General features: G+C 43.6%; 1 protein-coding gene across 1 annotated transcript; it reads right to left on the bottom strand.

Annotated features, from left to right (window-relative positions):
• Positions 1-4,502: 4,502 nt before the first annotated feature.
• On the bottom strand, positions 4,503-16,609 carry rnd1b (Rho family GTPase 1b). The gene is made up of 5 exons (XM_084333177.1): positions 16,391-16,609; positions 15,709-15,796; positions 8,080-8,189; positions 5,430-5,564; positions 4,503-5,268 (listed from the first exon to the last, which is right to left on the bottom strand). The coding sequence occupies exons 1-5, from the start codon at positions 16,508-16,510 to the stop codon at positions 5,023-5,025; spliced, it is 699 nt and encodes a 232-aa protein (XP_084189303.1). The 5' UTR covers positions 16,511-16,609; the 3' UTR covers positions 4,503-5,022.
• Positions 16,610-20,594: the final 3,985 nt, after the last annotated feature.

Raw genomic sequence — 20,594 nt, forward strand, 5'->3', positions numbered from 1 at the left:
CATGCTTGTTAGTAGCCCAGAATAAACTCATTTGGATGTAAAAGCTCAAACATTAAATATACCCATAAAATCTATCTTCCATTAATCATCAACAGAGTATCTTGGTTCAAGCTTTGTGAACATTTCATCAAACCTTGATCATAGGAACAGGTGAATTTTTAAATTGAGCGATGATCCCCATTAATACCTGCCATATGCTTCATTAAATTCCATCAAGGGTTTTGCAACATGGCTTGTTTTGGGATTAACCCGTGCACATAGGAACGAGATACCTCCCTCTCTCTCTCTCCCGAATTGAGTGGGATTTAAACAGAAGTCGGCGTGCAGGAAAGAAAAAAGATTTCACAGATGGCGAGGAGAGAGATAAGGCAACCTCTCCGTTAGACAACAAACAGGGCCGCCTCTCTGATCCAACCAATTCGCACATTTAAGAGCGGAGCCGATAGATTGGCTGTACAGTCAGCACTGCTACTTCAGTGCCACTAAGCCGACTTTGCTTTGCAGATGTGCCCCAGTGCACTGTATCATTGTGGGTAATTAGCGCTAGTCGGAGTGTATATTACTACGATCAGAGAGAGGAGACTGTGTAAGGGCACATGGGTTGGTTAGTGGGCTGGTACCTCTGCCACATGGCATGGCATTAGGCCATGACTTAAGACACTAAGCAGCCGGAGACGTACACTCCCTCCCTACCAGATGTGTGTGTTTGGAGACAGATGTGAAGGCAGTCTTGTGTCATTGAAGATGTGATGGGGGAGAGACTGTTAAGCTGTGCCAAGTACTGTATTCAGCCCATCTGTCTCTGTCTGTGACCGTCACCTAAGGCCGAGAGCTAAAGAGAAGGAATTACTCCTGAGAGGAAAGAAATTTTTTGTGGTCACACACAGAGATCCTAATTAACTCTCCCATAATTAAATGTTTTTGAAAGGCACGATAAAGCCACAGCTCTCCCTTTTCTTTAATGCCAACGTTTAGACCAATGCATTGACTCCTTGACCGTCGTCGGCAATGACCTCCACTCAGGGTTAGAAAGTGACAGTGATCTGCTTGATCCCTAACGAGAGCGACTCTGTGCACACGGTCGACACAGGGGCTCCTTTTAGGAAGTAATTAGCCGTAGGAGAAGAGTCCTGGCAAGTCGCTGACACCGTCATATGCAACATAGACAGTGATTTGGACACACAGGGGAGCGTTCACAAGCCTTTTGTGAGCATGTCAATAGCGACTCACATATGAGCGCCTCAGGCTTTTGATCATGCGTTTGCACACAGTGGCAGGAGGGGTAAGTGCTTAAGCTCCTGTAGGGATGATGCAAGTGACACACTATCGCAGACGTATGTTCTCGTTTGATATTTTTCTTTGTATGTTTGCTTTTATCTTTGAAGTGGAGGGAGTGGAAAAAACAACATAAGATGAGGATAAAAATAGGGCACAGTAAATTTTTGAACTAATGTTATATTCAACTACTTGTGTGAGTGGTACAGCATTCTATATGCACAGGATACTACCAGTATCTACGAGCAAAAGCATACGACGTCACCTGAACTATGGAAGGATGATAAAAAACTAGGCAAATAAAGTTGTTGATCAATGAAGCCTCATACAATACACTCTAGATTTTAACTTGTCGTTTTCTTTTGTGTAGATGCATTTTCTGTATTTTGACAATTCAAAACGTATGTATCTAATAAATACAGTACATGTCTTGCCACCAGTATTTTTGTAATTTGATACAATTCTTGAAGGAGTACTTGTAATTTGTAACAAGATGTTTGGATAGTAGATTTCTTTTTGTGCTCCTCTGTGAGAACAATATCCAACAAAGAGGATGACAGGTTTTGGGTGACAGATGGTTTATGATAGAATATTTTAATCAAAGGGCAGCAGCAAGTCATCAAGGGTGCCAGACAGAGGCAAGTTTTATTTAACACAGCAAAAGAAAAAAAAAGATAAAAGTCCAATGTCCAAAATAGATTTCAAACAAATGTACATGTAAACTGAAAAAAAGACTAAAAAGAAAAAAGCTACCAAATAAATATTCACATCATCAACAGCAACAACATATTCTCTTCCATTGTTGGAATCATGTGACATTCTTTAAAGATGTCTTACAAAGATTATAAAACAAGTTACAGTATGTACAATCATACAACTTTAATAGGACATGCGTAGTTTTTTTTGACTGCACCAAGGTACCACACACTGACTACAACACAGAGGCTGGATATTAACTGATGGTCCGCGAGCTGCTTTGCGTTCTCGTCTATAAAAAGGCTTGAGCCTGGCATCGGTTCTCAACCCCAAAAGAAAGAGAAAAAAAAACACCAAGAAAAACTGATGAAGCCTGGAGATAGCATAATGGCATAACTGGCAGTTATGGCATAACTGAAGCTACACTGGATGTGGATATGTCTCTTTATCTGCTCCCATTCTGAATAGTTGCTAGGCAATGCTGAGGAATTTTGGTGTGTGTGTGTGTGTGTGTGACAATGGACTGGGAGCCTTTGTGCAAATCAGCACTTTGAGTCCCTCTGACTTCTAGGGACTGTCCACAGCTCCAGAGAGACTACGCCCACCTCTGGGGAAATACACCTAAAAACAACAACACCGGGACTCATGTCAAGCTATGAAATACCAAAGTAAAAATTTAAATAAAAATTTAAATAAAAAAGAGAGAAAGGAAGAATGGAAATATAGCTTTTTTTTGACAGGGCCAGCCTGTGCATTTTGATTCCATTTTCTACTTTTACACCCCAGGAGATTCTCCCTCCCCCCTCCCTCACACTAGCCCTTTTCACAAGTCGATTGTTAGACGTTTGTTTGAAAGTTTTTCAAAGTAGATCTTCAATGTTTAAAAAGCCGATCCCACAACCGCCGACTCAGCTCCGACGATTCAGATCAATGCGCACGCGTGCGTCTCGCCGCCTCAACGCTTTTCTCGTTATGATTATGTAAAATTGGTAGCGGGTCTGGCACCTTCAAATCGTATCGCGTTGTTCGCCCTTATGCACATTTCAGACACATTGCATGGCACTACTACTATCGTCATTGGTGACTCTACATACTTGGTGGCTACTGACGGGGAAAGAGGAGGAGCCAAACATGAATCAGAAGCTTTTTAAAATTTATTTATTAGCAAAGATGGTTTCAGTTCAGTGCTAATAAATAAAGCGTTCAGTGGAGCGTTATAGCATGACATTGATCACACAAGCTGCATCTCTACTGCCACAGGTTTACTTTGCATCACAAGCACTTAAATCATTATTGCTTTATGGTTAAAAAGCATAGAGATCAATTCTGCACACACACAATAACCATGAAGCCAATGATCTTAAGCTTGATGAATGTAAAATGTACCCTCCGTGTTTGATTGTGACACAAGTGCTGCCTATTGGAGGTCAATATATTAACGAGAGAGTATACGACAGAAAAACTAGAGTCATCCTGGAAGAGTTAAAGTCGAAGGGATTGGAAGTGCTACATTGGATTATTTGAAGATGAAAGGAATCCACCACAGGCATAATATTGTCCAATGAAATCTGAATGGATATGAAAAAGGCATATTTCAAAAGCTGCATACCAGTTGAGCACCGTCAATAATCAAAGTACCAACGATGCGATGCTACAATAATTTTCTGAACATTTGAAACTGCAAATCAGATTTTTTTTTCTCCAGTGTATTCGGCACACCGCTTACGCATTATTCTATGCTTACAGAAGTCCTTAAAGAATAGAACAAAAAACCCTAAAGAGTCTTTAACTTGTCAAAGCCTTGACATCCTACATGCCACCCGACAGCTCAACACTGAACTGCTCGTCGGTACACTCCTGGTCATGGCAAAAGCATTGCTTCTCACCTTTTAAGAAATATCTTGTCTCTTCGTCGAAGCACTATATTCAAATAGAGGGCAGTTACATCATCTCCCTACACTGGAAGCCCCACTCACTTGTCTTTGACATTTTATCGTTTTTGTATTTATATATTTTTTCTCTTCCACTAATTTCTGTACATACTATAATAGAGCCACGTTAGTCAGATCCTTCCGTTTTGTCTGGCGAGAGCCTATGGAGTGGCAGGACCCTCCAGAGCTACACAACCTACAGCGTTAACCCATGCATCCCGGACGACAGTCTTAACCGGGTGTCTGCACAGCAGCCCACTCTAACAGCACTCATCGTCCCTCGTCCCGCTCTCATCCCCACCGAGACAACGAGACGTGGAGCAGCTCTCTATAGCTCTCATTGTGCGGATCATCTCGCTTTTCCCTTAAACACACACACCTCTACACCTCCGCAGGCCTAAATGGGAACACCAGCAATATGCTATTTCACACCTCACAGGCCATAGTAAGAGGTGTATATATATATATATATATATATATATATATATATATATATATATATATATATATATATATATATATATATATATATATATATATATATATATATATATATATATATATATATACTTACAGTTTTTCTAATGCCTGGTAGTTTCATGCGAGCAAGACCTGTTTTGGTATTTAGAAAAATATCCATCGAGATGTCTGAGATGTCTGAGAGGCATTTATAAACATCACAAGATTAAAACCGCCACACGTTGCACATTTCCAGTTCGGGACTAAATCAACATGTGCCTAGAGATAAGAAGTAAGTTGGACCGGATGTCACACCGTTACGGTTGCATACTGTTTACAGGTGATAGAAAAATTATAGCTTGGATGAGCAAACCTTTGATATCGTTTGTTGAAAAGCAAGGAGGAACCGGCAGTGGAGAAAGATGGATGTGCGCTGACTCGGTCAGGAGCAAGTGGACAGCGGGGCGTCCACCTCCTCTGACGGGTGTTTGGTTTCCAGGGGGGGGTGAGGGAAGGATTCAGCAGGGAGCCCTTCTCTGATAAAGCCGTCGTGCCCACCCCCCATCCCCGAGACCAAAGGAGGCAGGGGGGGCTGGGAGCCACACGTGGGGAGCGTCACCCCCGGGGGGCTCTCTCTCTCTCCCTCTCTCTCTCTCTACACTCACATGACCGAGCAGCTCTTGGTCTTCTCCTTCTTGAAGGTGGAGGAGAGCAAGTCGGACTTGCTGGGAAGGTGGAGCAGTCTTTTGGAGAGGCGGCGGGTGGGGCTGGGCTTGGGCAGCGGCTGCAGCTTGTTGATGCAGGCCAGGGCGGCTGTGCGGAACACGCTGTGAATGCTCTTCTCGGAGGTGAACGCGGAGCATTCCAGGTAGGCCTCGGCACCCAGCTGCTTGGCCATAGCAGAGCCCTGGAGGAGAGAGAGGGAGGGGGGGGGGGGGGGGGGGGGGGGGTGATGAGGAGCCGGCCATTCCAATAATATTCTACTGACGTGTTTCAGTTAATCCAACACAGTGTTGCGTGAGAATTGTTCCGTGAAGAGCTATGTTTTGTTTCCCCGCTTCCTCTCACCTGCTCGTGGGTGATGGGGGTCTGTTTCTGGTTGGACAGCTCCATCAGTGTGCAGACGTCTGTGCGCAGGTCGGTCTTGCAGCCGATTAGCAGGATGCGCGTGCTGGGGCAGAAGTCCAGGATCTCAGTCTTCCACTGCAGACATGGAATACATTAGTAGGGATGCACAGAGACCAAATCCTGCTATCCGTCACGCCAATATTGGGCTAGTCTGTATAATAATAATAACTTTATTTGTATAGCACTTTTCATACAGAGGTTGCAGTTCAAAGTGCTTCACAACAGTAAAAAATACAGGTATAAGCGAACATAAAAAAGATAGACAGGTAGCAAGGTATGGTAAATCATTCAGTATAAAAATAGTTTATAATGATTCTAAAAATTATAAAATAGAACGGACATACAACAGGGTATTTAACATCCAACAGAGCAGTGCATCAGTAAGAAGTAAAACGTGTGATAAAATAGATAAAATAAGATAAAATGAGCATAGAACCGACACATGAATTTGATAGGCAGTGTATAAAAGTAGGCAGGGTAAGAATAGTGCAGGTAAGTCATTGAAATGCCTGAGCAAAGAGCATTTTTTGAAGCTGTCTATTGAAGATGTCTAGAGAGTTGGCTTCCCTGATTTTGCGGTAGTTTGTTCCACAGTTTTGGGGCATAGTTGATAAAGGCTGCATTACCAATCCTCTTTTGATTGTTTCTGGGAGCCTCTAGTAGTCCAGCAGCTGATGATCGCAGTGTTCTTGTTGGCGTGTAATTTATTGGAGTGTTGGTGATGTAGCTAGGTCCCTGTCCATTTAGAGCTTTGTATGTAAGGAGAAGGACCTTAAAGTAAATTCTAAATGTTACAGGAAGCCAGTGTAAAGCAGCTAAGACTGGACTAATGTGCTCTCTCCTTTTGGTTCTAGTTAGCAGTCGGGCTGCGGAGTTTTGGATTAGCTGAAGCCTCTCTGTGGTTTTCTTATGGAGACCTGTGAAAAGTGCATTACAGTAGTCTAACCGGCTAGATATGAATGCATGAATTCGCTTCTCAGCATCGTTCTGATTAATAAATGGTCGTACTTTTGCTATATTTCTGAGATGGAAGAACGATGTTTTCGTTACTTTGCTAATATGAGAATTGAAGTTCAGTTCTGAATCTATGATAACCCCGAGACTAGTGACCTCAGATTTGATCCAAGGGGTTAGTCCTCCCAGGTTCTTTATTAACGTTTCTTTTTTAGTTTTGGGGCCGATAATTAGAATTTCAGTTTTGTTCTCGTTTAGTTTCAGGAAGTTCTTACTCATCCATTTATGTATTGCCAGTAAGCAGTCTGTAATGGAGATAAATAATCGCTGTATCATTTGGTTCAGCAGATATGTACAGTTGTGTATCATCCGCATAGCTATGGAAATCTACATTATGTTCTCTGATGATATTACCCAGCGGTAACATGTAAAGGGAGAAGAGTAAAGGACCTAAGCAACTCCCTTGTGCAACTCCATAGTTGTTGTCGTATATATCAGACATGTGCTCTCCTAGTCTAACATAGAATTTCCTCCCTCTGATGTATGTTTTGAACCAGCCTAGCACATGTTCTGAGAAACCAACAAGGTTTTCAAGACGATCGATTAGAATATCGTGATCGATTGTATCAAATGCTGCACTGAGATCTAGCAGGATAAGGATGGAGATCTTATTCTCGTCAGAGTTTAGCCTGAGGTCACTGATTATTTTGGTGAGGGCAGTTTCAGTGCTATGATATTTTCTGAATCCCGACTGAAATTCTTCTAAGATGTTGTTTTGAAAGGAATTTATTTGAACTGAAACTATCTTTTCAAGTACTTTGCTAATGAATGTATCAGAATAATAAATCCAACCCGAGAGCCATGTGTAAGATGAGGACACAGGACTTTCTGCATTTTTGGCACATATTATTTTTTTATTTAGAAGCATGTTAGTGGAGGAAAGTGGCTTACATCAGCGAACACCCTGGTACAGACTACAGCTAATGGGGATACTAATAAATAAATAAATAATGACTAAATTATTTCTTTCCAGTGGCCACCAAACTAATAGTCTAAGACAAGTCCATACGGTTCAGTAAAAGCAATGGATCCCTGGGAAGAACCAGCTGTGAATGGAGGATCAAGAAGAGAGGCCAGAGCTTGAGATAGATGATGCCAATATGCACTGGTTATTTTAGTATCTGAAATAACATATCTTACAGTACTATATATATATATATGCCTCGAAAACAACCCATATTGTGTCTAAACTCTGAAAAGAAACCCATTGATTATTGAATATGCAAACATGGGTCTTAAAGGAACACGCCAACATTTTGGGAAATTAGCTTACCGTCTTCTCCAGAGCGAGACAAGATAGATACCAGTTTCCTCTCCGTGTGTTCAGTAGAAAGCCATCTGGCTGCATTTTAGCCTAGCTTAGCACAATGAATGGAAGCAGACATGACCGGTTAGCCGAGGCATTGTCCAACTCACAAGGGCTAAGCTAGGCTAACATGCAGCCAGATAGCCTTCTACTGAACGCACAGAGAGGAAACTGGTACCTATCTTCTTGTCTCTCTCTGGAGAAGACGATAAGCTCATTTCCCAAAATGTTTACGTGTTGGCGAATCAGAGCACGGAGTGAGAGACTTGCCTTCTTGAGCCCGCTGTCGACTGTGTCCGGGCGGCTGATGTCAAAACACAGCAACACGGCGTCCGAGTCGCTGTAACACAGGGGCCTCACGTTGTCATAGTAAGGAGAACCTGGGAGGGGGGGGAAGAGGAGAGAAGTAGTGACGTGGATGAAAGACCACACCCGACTGAGGTGGAAGGAGGAACCATACAAGACGCACAACGCTGTGAGAAAGAGCAGGCGTCGTATGCCGATTCCACCGTTTCAAAATAGGCCCAGTTGGTTTCATTCAGTGTTGCGTTCCCCCCCCCCCCCAACTATGGATCGGAATCTACAAAAGGCCCATTTCTGGAGCAGAACTAGTATGCGATTCTGAGCCCTGGGTTAGACTTTGAGAATCTGGGTCACACAGACAGGGAAAGGTTTATGGATCCACAGCGCTTTTAATAATTAACTGATTGGGAGCAGATACGGCTTATCTCTGGTACTGCTTGCTGTGTAACACTATGCGGCGCATGGCAGAGCAGTGAGGGGAGACGGGGGGGACAGAATACAGGGACGAGGATTATGTGCGATAGGCATCACTTCTCGTGCTGAGCCCTACTTTGCGGCCCCTGAAACTGCTCCTTTCGCTGCTCCTCTCTATCCTCTATTGGCATTTCAGAGGGGGAGAAGATGACAATCGAGCACTAAATCCTCATTGATCTTCTCTAGCAGTGGATTACGCACGTGGAACAGTGAGGCTTGGGGCAGGCAGACGCTCCCACTCATGCTCGGAATCCTTAAGTAAGCCACCCACCCCCCTAAAGTCCTCCGAGCCGCGCGCAATACCTCCGGTCCCTCCGTTACCACAGCAACAGGCTCGGAATCCACCATCTGCATCAAGTATTCCTCCCACCCCCTCCATAAAGGCTCGCCTTAACTGCCAATCAATCATTTTACACCACACACCGCCCACCCACCTACTGCCGAGGACATTCCTCTGTTCGGCAACAGGGTTGGAGGGACCGTAGACCCATCACACACACACACACACACACACACCACACACACACACCACACACACACACGCACACACGCACACACCACCACAACCCCTAGTGAGACTGGAACCATAGCATTTGGTTCTATTTGGCGAGAGCCAGGGGTGAATTCCGTATCAGGTGAGATGAAAGGGAAGAGGAGTGGCTCAGTGGGATTAACATGTTTACTCAGCTCCCATATGAGTCTCAGTGGGGATTCAGTCCCCCCCCCCCCCATGGCTATAGATAACAACAGCAGACAGTGTAATCATTCATTAGATATTACGTAATTAATGTATTTACTATGTAGAAAACAACACACAAGAACAAAGTAAAAAAAGCCACTGTAAAAAATATAAAAGCACAACAAAAAAAACCATTGGGCATGTGCATATGGATCAGTTTCATAAATAGTTAATGATTTTCCACATTATCAAAGGATAAAATTGAATTTGCCAGCTGCCGGGAGTCGTGAGTGGAATAATGACAAGCTGTGCTGGAATTCCTCAGGGCTCAGTGTCCGGAAGAAAGTCAACAGCGAAGGAACAAAGGGACTCACTTGTTGCATCACAACTCTGTCTCTTTCTTGTACTGTTAAAACGGGGATTCATGTACCCAAACAACGCGATTAAGACTAATAATTTACCACCAATTATTGTATTTGCACAAAGAGAATAGAGTTCCCCACCCTTAGGCTGCATTGTGGAAAATATAGCCCTGCAACCCTCGCCACCAATTGATATTTTGGAATTGGAGAAAGATCATGATTACCTAACAACCCAGGTGTCTCTCATCTGCGAGAGACACACACTAAAATGAGAGCGGTTAACGCCATTGAGAGACGCGATGGGGTTGGACTGACCACTTCAGAGATCATAATATGCCCCGCTCTCTCTCTAACATAGAGGTATGTAACTGGCTTGGCCCCGGTAGAAGATTAAGAGCCCCTGTGGGTCTGTCTCTCCCACACAGGGTAATCACAAAGCCGGGAGCACGGGTGTGATTCTGCATTAAACGGCCACTGATCTAAATGCACCGATCGATGGACAGGCACACGGGGGGTGGGGTGCGGTGGGGGGGTTGTCTGCATGGAGCGTTTCAATTAAAGCTGAGAAATTACTCACCCTGTCAAGGAGAGGGTGGTAGGAGGGAGGACAGGTATATCTAGCACCTTTAAAGCCTTCCTTCAGACAGTGGCTATTCCCCTTTTGCATTATTCATATCGTTGGCCATCTTTAAGAGGGAATAAATAAATTAAATAATGATGTGAAAGTGAACTGAGGCAGTGTGACGTTTGTTCCCCAGTAGAAGTAGTAGTAGTAGTAGTCGTAATAGCGGTGTTGGGACTAACTGCGCTGCACTACAGTCGTGAACCCAATTTCTAGCCCAGGAGGAAATAGCTATGTTTCTATTATGGCAAGAAAAAAGGCCATAGATGGGAAAAGAAGAGAAAGGGAGGCGTGTAGCCTACTGAGGGAGATCACAAAGAGCCCTCCTCTGCCACGAATCCTTCACCCCCTGCAGTCTGACATCACACAGACAGGAGCACTCTAGAGCTCTCTCTCTCGCTCTCCCTCTCTCTCTCTCTCTCTCTCCCCATTTCTCCCTCTCACTGCTACAGGCTAAACACTACCACTACAAAAAAAGAGCTGGATGGACTGGATCAATGCACAGCTCCAAAGCAGCATGATGGCACACATGTATCCCCCCCCCTCACCCCGCCTCCCTGGCTACAGCAGATGGAGACGTTCTGAGGCATGAAACATGGACAGTGTGGCCGACTGACTGGGGATCGGAAAGGGTGAATGTGTGTGTGTGTGTGTGTGTGTGTGGGGGGGGGGGGTATGGGGTGAATGGGTACATTGCCGAATTCCCACGGCTGAGCTCCACTCCATCCATCTTGATGACGAGGCGACGCCCGGAGCAGAGAACTGTGGAGGTAGAAAGTGGGCCATGCAGTGCAGAAAGTATAGGCTCCAAATCAAGCCTGCTGTCCTCGGGAGCACATGGGTGGGGGAGGGGCACGTCTGCTTTTGTATGTGTACGGGTGACTGTGTGTACAGTACCGCGTACACGTGTCCTCATGTCAGATTGAGTGAGCGACACGTTCCTAGTCCCACGTCATCATTAGCGCACTGGTCTCCGAAAAGGGAAGACGCCAAGGTCAGACTCACACAGACTTGGGGGGATTAGAGAGAGGAGCCCCGCCTATCCCTCCGCCCAGGGGAGAGATGCTGGTGCTGCAGTTGCTACGTACGGAGCTCAGAAACACAGTCAATAAAGCACACTGTGCTGCATCAGACACGAGACAGGAACTAGAAAGCTAGAGATATAGCTTCTTTGTTCCTGACCAGAGACTCATGTCTCAGCTATCCATGCAGTTATTTCCAATTTGACATTGGTCTGTAGTGTGATAGTAAAGGGTTAACCTTCTGTAGTGTGGTAGTGAAAGGGTTAACCATTTGGTAGTGTGGCAGTGAAAGGGTTAAGTACAGACGATGAGAAAATTGGGCACAGACAACACGTCGTCTTGTTGTTGAATGTTGTCTGACGAAGGCCCCCTTGGCTTAAAAGGTTATGTTTTTAATATTATCCTAGTTAAAGAAACGTCTTATAGAGAGAGTGTGGCACCCATTCATGATACATGTGCGTAAGGATATCATCTTCAGAAATGTTATTACTGTGTAAGACAAGCCACCTAAAGATAGCTAATAACTTCATTATGCATCATTATGAGTTTAACTTCAATGTCAATAATTTTCTAATATTAAGTCAAGTGTCCAAATTGTGATGTGAGCTAATAAAAACTCCCTACCTGCTCCCATCCATGCCACGTCAGAGTGGATGATACCATCTAGGTGGTTGGATGAACATTTAAAATGAAGATGTTTTGATGCTCATCCTGGCTGTCTCCATCTAATAATAATAATAATAATAATAATAATAATAATAATAATAATAATAATAATAAGCCCCTTCGGAGAATGTACAGACTACAGAAATACCTTTCCTAGTAATACCTGATAATATGAGACCATTAGTAAAATCTTGATTTTTGCCCATTAACTTGAAGCATTTCATCATCTTTTTTTAATGACGTCTAGGTTTTTACAACCGAACAGATTGTTTCATCAGCTAAATTAGATATTGGCTCATTCCAAATCAATCTTATTTATGTATCACACAGCTAATCATTATATGTACCCCCGAAACACAAAGCCTTGTATCAGCAAGTCCATTCAAACTGGTATAAATTACCCCTTAACAATGTAACAAGATTCATTATTCACTATTCATGAGTTACGGCCACCGGACGGTGTTGGCTAAGTGCAAGGCTGACCCCCCCCCCCCCCCCCCCTCTTTCTCTCTCACTCTCTCTCTCCCCCTCTCTCCCTACATGTCCCGATTGGCCCGGGCTGATTAAAACGGGTGGATTGATTTTGGTCTGTAAATCCACGGCAGACCAGGGAGGTAGCTAGCTGGCTGCCATGGGGGCCGGTGATGAGGTCAGTCCAATCAATGGAGAGGAGCCAGGATAATGAGGACTCGGAGGCCCACTCAGCGTGGTGGGGCAACAGCACAGCAGCTCCATGCAATTAGAGGAGATTACAGCGAGAGGGAGGAAGCTGTATGGTGTGTATGTGTGTGTGTGTGTGTGGCTGGCCGGCCGTCAGTGAAACCGCACTGTCTGTCATTCATCATCTAGGGAGCTGGTGGAAGATTGGCATCGTCAGACACAGATGTGAGGGGGGGCGGGGGCAATATGGTCACCACCAACACCACTGTCAAAATTAGGGGAGGTGATAGAGACAAAGAGAGGAGGGGGAGGGGGGGTAAAGGTAGAGGAAGGGAGAACAACAGTGGCAGAGGAAGAGAGAGGGTGTAGAAGGAAGACGTAGTAGTCAGAGATTTTGGAGTGCACTGCAACAAAAGAAATCTCCATCATAACAAGTCATGTTATGTCGACATGTCGCCTGTGGCGCTTTTTTCCTATTGCTAGGTTTTTAGTGAGTTTTTCCTTACCTTCGTTGGGGAATGTCTGGGAGTGTCGCATATTTGGATTTTATGGTGGATTTTTGTTCTTGATTTATTGTGATGTTTCTTCTTGACTTGTTTAAAGAAGACTTGTACAGCCCATGGGGGCAATACCTTGTGATTTTGGACTTTACAAATACATTTGATTTGACATGTAGTTAACCTTGTATTGTTGAGTCTTTAGACTCATTTAGTTAAAAGAAATGAAAAGGAAATTCTGACAAATGAGAGGTGAGACATCCTCACTTTTCAATACGAGATACGTCAGGAGACAAGTGACAATACTTATGTGAAATAATCAGTCCACTTCTCTCAAGATCATAGTGTTTTGAGAACAGGCTGCAATAGACTGAAGTTAACTGTACTGAAACAAGTGAAATTATCTCCCAACAACACACACATGCTTATTTCAAGAAAACTGAGACTCAATACAAGGTAAAATAGCTCATTGAGATGGAGATTTGTTTCTTGCAGTCACACATATTATTTATATAGAGTGAACGAGTAGGAAAGAAATCGAGAAGGAAAGCACCATCTCAGCCTCTCATTAGGTCAATCAGGAGTAAGGGCGTAAGGGATGGCCTAGTCTAGATGGTCTCGTTCTTAACTCAGTCTAATAATCCCCGCCACCACCACGCTGTTTGGGTGGCTGACCTGGGCCAGCATATGGAGGAGAATGCAGGTCACACAACCCTATCTGAGCCCCCTGCCTGTCTGCTCCAGAAACCTCCCTGCCTCTGTGGAGGGATCCCGCCGGACATCATCCCCAGGCAGGCAGGCAGGCAGGCAGGCAGGCAGGCAGGCAGGCAGGCAGGCAGGCAGGCAGGCAGGCAGGCAGGCAGGCAGGCAGGCAGACACGGAGCCCACTCACACCGGCCAGATTAAAGGCCAGCGCAGATTTGGGCTAGTCTGTCCCTTGTATTCTTTTGTAATTTCTGATTTTATCACATGCTTTTTTATGTCCATGTTTATGTCAGATAGCATTGCTGCTTTTATAATGGAATGATAATTTTATAATGATCTTTGTTTTGTACTTTTATTTATTGTCAAGTGTCTTTGGGTTTGAGTACCTTGAAAAGCACTGTACAAATAAAATGTATTATTATATTATTAATCAGGGAATTACATTCACTATTTTCCCCGTTGCTACTTTCATTGTCAGATTGCAGGGGGAAAACATATCAGAGCAGAGTAATCACTGTATCATCATCATTATACACAAGTAGGTTTGTTACATAAGAGGTTCGCTGTTACCACACACACACACACGCACACACACGCACACACACACACGCACATGCACATGCTCGAGCCTACTCACTCAGCCATGGTGACCTACTGAAGCTGTCTGGCACATATCCAGCATGGCTGACAGACTATGGAAGGAATGGGATGTGGGCTCGATGGGGGTCATGCTGACATGCATGGCGTGGAGGGACTCAAACAGGTGCTGTTGGAGACCCAGGTTTACAGTATCCAGGTCAATACGCTACACTGGAGAACCCTGGGGAGATCCACACTGGTATTGACCTTCCTCTGCTCTCTACTCAACGTATCAACACACAGGCCCGGACGAAGCACACGCTGAGCAGCTAAGATAACAACTGAAGCAGTGCCAATCGCTTTCCTGCTTAGTTCAGTGAAGCATAATGCATACAGATGATACGGAGGAAGTCCATTTAACTGCAATACTTCACACAAACAATGGAATATCCGTAGCTTCCATGACATGTCTTATCTTCTTATAAGTGACATGGGAATGATTGTCAAATGTATTACATGGAAACCAATCAGCAAGTGCAAATCGAGTTAAGTTAAGTTGTACCTTAATTAATCCCCTTGGGGAAATTCATCCTCTGCATTTTGACCTGGATCCTATTTATGATCAGTGGGCAGCCACACAGTGCAGCGCCCAGGGACCAACTCCAGTTGTAATGGGAGTACCTTGGTCAAGGGCAATGGCAGGAGTACGTACCTAGCATGCATGTCTTTTTGGTGTGGGAGGAAACCCACGAAAACACGGGGAGAGCATGCAAACTCCACACAGAAATGCCCCCTGCCGGTGGTTTGAACCCGGGACCTTCAGAGGTGCTAACCACTGTGTCACCATGTCGCAAAGTCAGTGTGTGATATACTGTAGGCACTAGGCAGTATAGTGCCTAGATGCTAAATCCTATAACTGCATCAGTCTTCATGGTTATAGATTTTTGCAGCAAGGAGAAAACTATTTCAGCCCCCAAATAAAATACACACACACACACACACATCAAAGAAGATGAGGCAACAGGGGGTCGCTGAACATAAAGTACCCCGCCGATAACAGAACAAATCTCCATACATTTACATACTAACTCATTTTCATACAGATAGGGTCACGGAGAGGAGATCACCAGCTCAAAACAAAACCAATATCCAGAGACAACATGAAGCAAGCACACAAGACTCCAGTGCCTTGCAGCACTGGAGCAGAGATTGAGGGTCGATCCCTTTCTCTCTCTCTCTCAGATCAAAGTGCATAGCCTATTATGGCAGACTCCAGTGGTGCTGCAGACAGCCTGTCAGGCCAAGATAGAGACGAGAGAGAACGAGTTACCTGATGTATCCCACAGACTGAGCTCCACGCGCTGCTCCTCCAGCTCCAGGCAGGCTGTGTAGTTCTCAAACACCGTGGGGACGTAGGTCTGAGGAGGGACAGTTAGCATTCTTAGCAACACAATGTAATGACTAATTAGTGGTGAGGTGTCAGTCAGTCAGTCAGTCAACATCCTGCCGCGGGAAGTGGAATTTGTCGTGTTAGTAAATGACTGAGAGATAAAAACATGCTATCCTTCCTGGATAATTTGAATGTGCAAGGATGAGTGAACCGAGTGATTACTTATAAGAGAGACATCCTCATTATTAGGTTTATGTTCAGTCTTATTCCAATGAATGCAAATATTATAGGCCCAGATAAAATTATATATGAATGAAGTAGCCTATTGCTGCTAACATGTATGGTCAATAGGCCTATTAAAAATATCACATTACACAGGCTTAATAAAAATACACTGTAGTCTATTAGCAGACCATATGACATTCTGGGAAATCATCACTGCTCCCAGTCTGCAAATGACGTTCTCAGAAAAAAATATTTGCTGAAAAAAAATGCTCTTTTGAGATATTGTTCGTAAATATATTGTGACAATATAGTAGTCTACCGTCTACTGAGATATGACTCCCCCAGCACCCGCAAAAGACACGAGACACAGTGATTTAGAGCAACATTCGCAGCATACCTCTGGATAACAGTCTTTAGCCAGGACTTGCAACATCGCTGTTTTTCCGCATTGAACGTCTCCAACAAGAACCAATTTACATCTCACCACCAACGGCTGTGTATTTCTCCTTTCCTTCATCGTCTTTATAAAGGCCAATAATTAACAGAATGTTTTTTTTAAAAGCGACAGTAAACCCCCAAAAACGTCCAAGTATGAGCGCGGCGTTCCGACGTGTGGTCCTTAGAGATCTCCGCAGTTGATGTGATTGAATTGGCCACTGCGTCTCTTTATACACGGCCCCAGCAGCCAATGGGCGCGCGCCATTCTGCAGACATGCCAGCATCACTGTCCCTGCTCCACACGACGCACTCAGACGGGGACATATTTTGACGATGATCAGAACAATAACTGCATTTAAAACAAACTGCCAATGTTGTTGTGAAAAGGCGGTGCATGAAGCATATGGAATATACGTTTTTTTCACGCCTGCAGCAGTATTCATCTCAAAAGTGCAGGACCTATTCTATTCAAAATTGAATTTACATAAAAGTGTGAATAATATAAGTCTGTTGGCCCTGCTGTACCATTTAGGTATTATTGCTTGAAGTATATGCCTGAGGCAATAGTTAGTCGAGACAATAGAGGCACTTTTATTCAGTCACCTGGCTTGTTGTCATAGTTATTGCTTGACTTACTAATTGAATAATCAGATTGACTTAGATCTGCAGATCAATAACATGCCAGGACAGAGGACAATGGAGGTGATAGGCCACTCTACTGTTGACTAATTTGTTTACTTTATTCTGCACCGCAGGGTCAGTTCAATTCCATTATGGAATAGATTAGAAATACTTTATTTATCCAGAGGGAAATTCAGCTATATCATCTACATCAGTTTATCATCTAAACATTTGCATTTCCCCATAGAGAATCGTCCAGTATCTCTCATGAACTGGGTTGAACATTCCTGACTTATTCATACTACTATAAGTAGACCCTCGAAGGCGGCTAAGTGGCGCAGTGGGCAAGGCGCTCGCCACTAGTGCAGGAGATGCTGGGTTCGAGCCCAGCTCTCGGCATTGCTACCAGCTTGGCTGGTCGTTCATACTAACACAATTGGCAGTGTTAGGGGTGGGAAAGCTGGTGGGTGGGTCCTGGTCGTTGTAAACAGCGACTCCTACAGTTCGGTCGGGGCGCCTGCTCAGCGAGGAAAAGGATCTAAGGGGGGTAGTGTGACTAACATTGGGATGGGAGAAAACAAAAAACTGAGGAAAAAGGAGGGGGAAAAAATAAAAATAAATATAAAAAAATAGACCCTTGCTTTGTCAAGCTCACAAAGATAACACGACACAAATATCAGGTGATCTGTGTATTTGTTCCTGAAAGTCAACCGCATTTGCATTGAAGCGCTCCAATCCGAGGCTGTGTATCTTGTCATTTCACACAGGAGGTCTAATCGCTCTCAAGCGCCACAAACATCAGTGTTAGATATCAGTTACAATTACCCTGTTGCCCGCTGTCCTTCTTCTCTCTGTAGATCACACGTGAACAGCAAAAAACATAACTGGATGTTTTTGTATATAGTATAGGTAGCATAGTGACATATAGTATAACTGTATATTGTATAGTATGTACATGACTCATTACCTTTTAATTCGTAAGCTTAGCATTGTATTGTATTTTATTTTATCTTAGTACTTTTATCATGTCTATTATATTATCTATTCTATTTTATTCTATTATTATTTGTATTTTTTTGCACAATCGAAGCGGGCATGGCCACCTTCATTTCACTATGTCTTGTGTATGTGATGAATAAACCTCTTGAATCTTCAATCTTGAATCGTGATGAGCAGACACAGGACTGTGTTTTTAGGATCTTGCACAGTGCCATGTTGTCTGTAGATGATCTCCGGTGGAGTGATGCGAGAGGCCACAGGAGTCAGGCCCCCTGGTAAGATAAGACAAGATATTCCTTTATTGATCCCGTTGGGGAAATTCAGGCATCACATGGGGAGGGGGGAGGGGAGGTAGGCCTACAGGTAGTAGAAGACATGGTACAGGTCATAGAATTATAGTACAGTGGAGAAGTAAAAAATTTAAATAGAATAAAAAAAAGGCAGTGTAAACAATATAACAATATATAATTAACTCTGGACATGCGCATATGGGCAACAAGGCAGTCAGCTATAGCAACCTCTCAGCAGGGTCAAGATAGAGGTCGGGGGGGGGGGGGGGAAGCAGCCTAACCACTAGAGACCCACGCGATAGAGGTTTCACACCCTCAAGGTTATTGCTGAATGGGAAGAGCTCCTCGGTGCAGATAAAGGACAATTAAAAGACAAAAGTCAATTAACCGGTCTCCCCGGTGCCTATAGCTTACTGGCTAATTTAGTTTGCACGGCCAATCAGGGCTCTTGCTGAGTTACCGCCCTGGTGGGTCAAAGCAATTTGCCTTTGTTCTCACACGGCTCATATCAGTCATCCCCCATGCTGACAGCTGTCTATGTTTTACGGTGCCAATATGTCTTGTTTTCATCACACACAACTCTGTTTGTGGGTTTTATCCGTGGCTGCTGAGATGAAAGAGGCAAACGTTGTAAAAGTGCAACATCGATACGAACAAAAACTCTTGCTAGGCTATGTTTGGATTTCTATTAAAATGTTCACCAATAATTCTTCACCTATACTGCACTCCCATTATGAAATACTTGTCAATGACCCTGAGTCTGCCCAGTTATAGCAAATGGAGTGCATTTGCAGTATATAGCACTTTTATCTAAAGGGCCTTACAACTCATATGCGGCCTTGCTATGTTTCACCTGTTTCAACTGAAATGGGCCCCACTCACTAGCAGGGCCCCGGATTGACAAAGCAGTAGCTTCCTGCCTTATGTGCAAACTTGTCTAAAACATTATATTGGCTTACTATTATGATTCTGGATGAGGTATAATATAATGCATCATATCTTCAGAAACCTCAGACGTTTTTGTAAATATAAGATAAGGGCCCCATGTTTGAAACTGAACCTTATGTTACAACGTATGCCTCACATTCACCCATTCACTTACATGGTGGAGTCCACCATGTAAGTGAGGTGGAGGGTTCACTGTCTTGCTCAAGGACACTTCAACACGCTGCCTGGAGGAACTTGAACCGAACCTTCTCGATTACCAGACGACCATGTGTATAATCAAATCCCACGAGGAGAACCCTCTCACCTCTGTCTCCCTCTCAAACTTTCTACTGTCTCAATAAAAAAACCAATTAACGGCTAAATGGAAGAAAAAGCAGATGCACAGCAAAAAAATCACCATGAGTAAAATCTTGAAAGAAGTAAGAATATGTTTAGACATTATTAAAATTCACATTCATTCATTCACTGATATTTCAAAATAAAACTATATATATATATATATTTATATATTTAAACAAGAAAGAAAATAAACACGACAAAGAAGGACAATGACAATCACAAAAAGTATGTAATATGATATAAATCACTACTGATAAAACAAACAAACATACACAAATAAACAAAACAAGTGTTTTTCCTGTTGTTTCCCCCCCGAATGAGTTACTCCCTGAAAAACGTGACGCTCATCATCTCTGGTTAAGCACAAGATTTAAAGCAAGATTGAAACCCTTCTGCATGTGTGAATTTTACACATGTTGTCGATTAAATCAACAAATGGATTAGTCCACAAAGTCCTATGATCATTAGTCAATAAGACCCTATTTGGGATAGACGTGATTCATAAAAAAAAATGTATGGTTGGGGATGGTTGTCACACACATAATGATTGAAGAAGTGCGTCTTTAGTCGACGGCGAAAGATTGGACGGGTTTCGGCTGTCCTAACTGGGGTGGGTAGTTCATTCCACCATTGTGGGGCAAGGACTGAGAATAGACAAGAAGGCAGAACTAAAATTGAAAGTTTAATTGCATTGACAAGTTGACAAATACATAACTTAATGCATCTTAATGAACATAAACAGGAAACACATCTTTCGGCCATCCTAACAAAATAAGAACACAATAAATCGGCCTAACAATAATAGCCTACACAACATGTGACAACCAACCCCAAATAAAATGTGACGACCAACCCCAACTGGAATGTCTTGATAGCATCAAGGCTAACAGCCATCTAACAACTAGTTAGCTAGCTAACAACAATCTAAACTATAGCTATCCCTTCACACTTTTTAAGGGTAATAAT

Source organism: Notolepis coatsorum (genome assembly GCF_963971535.1).
Source record: "Notolepis coatsorum genome assembly, chromosome: 17".
Taxonomy (NCBI): domain Eukaryota; kingdom Metazoa; phylum Chordata; class Actinopteri; order Aulopiformes; family Paralepididae; genus Notolepis; species Notolepis coatsorum.

What these genes read in the sequence shown, in the direction of transcription:
- rnd1b (XM_084333177.1), bottom strand. Translation starts at nt 16,510, where the DNA reads ATGAAGGAAAGGAGAAATACACAGCCGTTGGTGGTGAGATGTAAATTG. An exon ending in CAGTCTGTGGGATACATCAG is followed by an intron (nt 8,190 to 15,708) that starts GTAACTCGTTCT and finishes CCCCCCTCCCAG; the next exon opens with GTTCTCCTTACTATGACAAC. An exon ending in CCCCCATCACCCACGAGCAG is followed by an intron (nt 5,269 to 5,429) that starts GTGAGAGGAAGC and finishes TCTCTCCTCCAG; the next exon opens with GGCTCTGCTATGGCCAAGCA.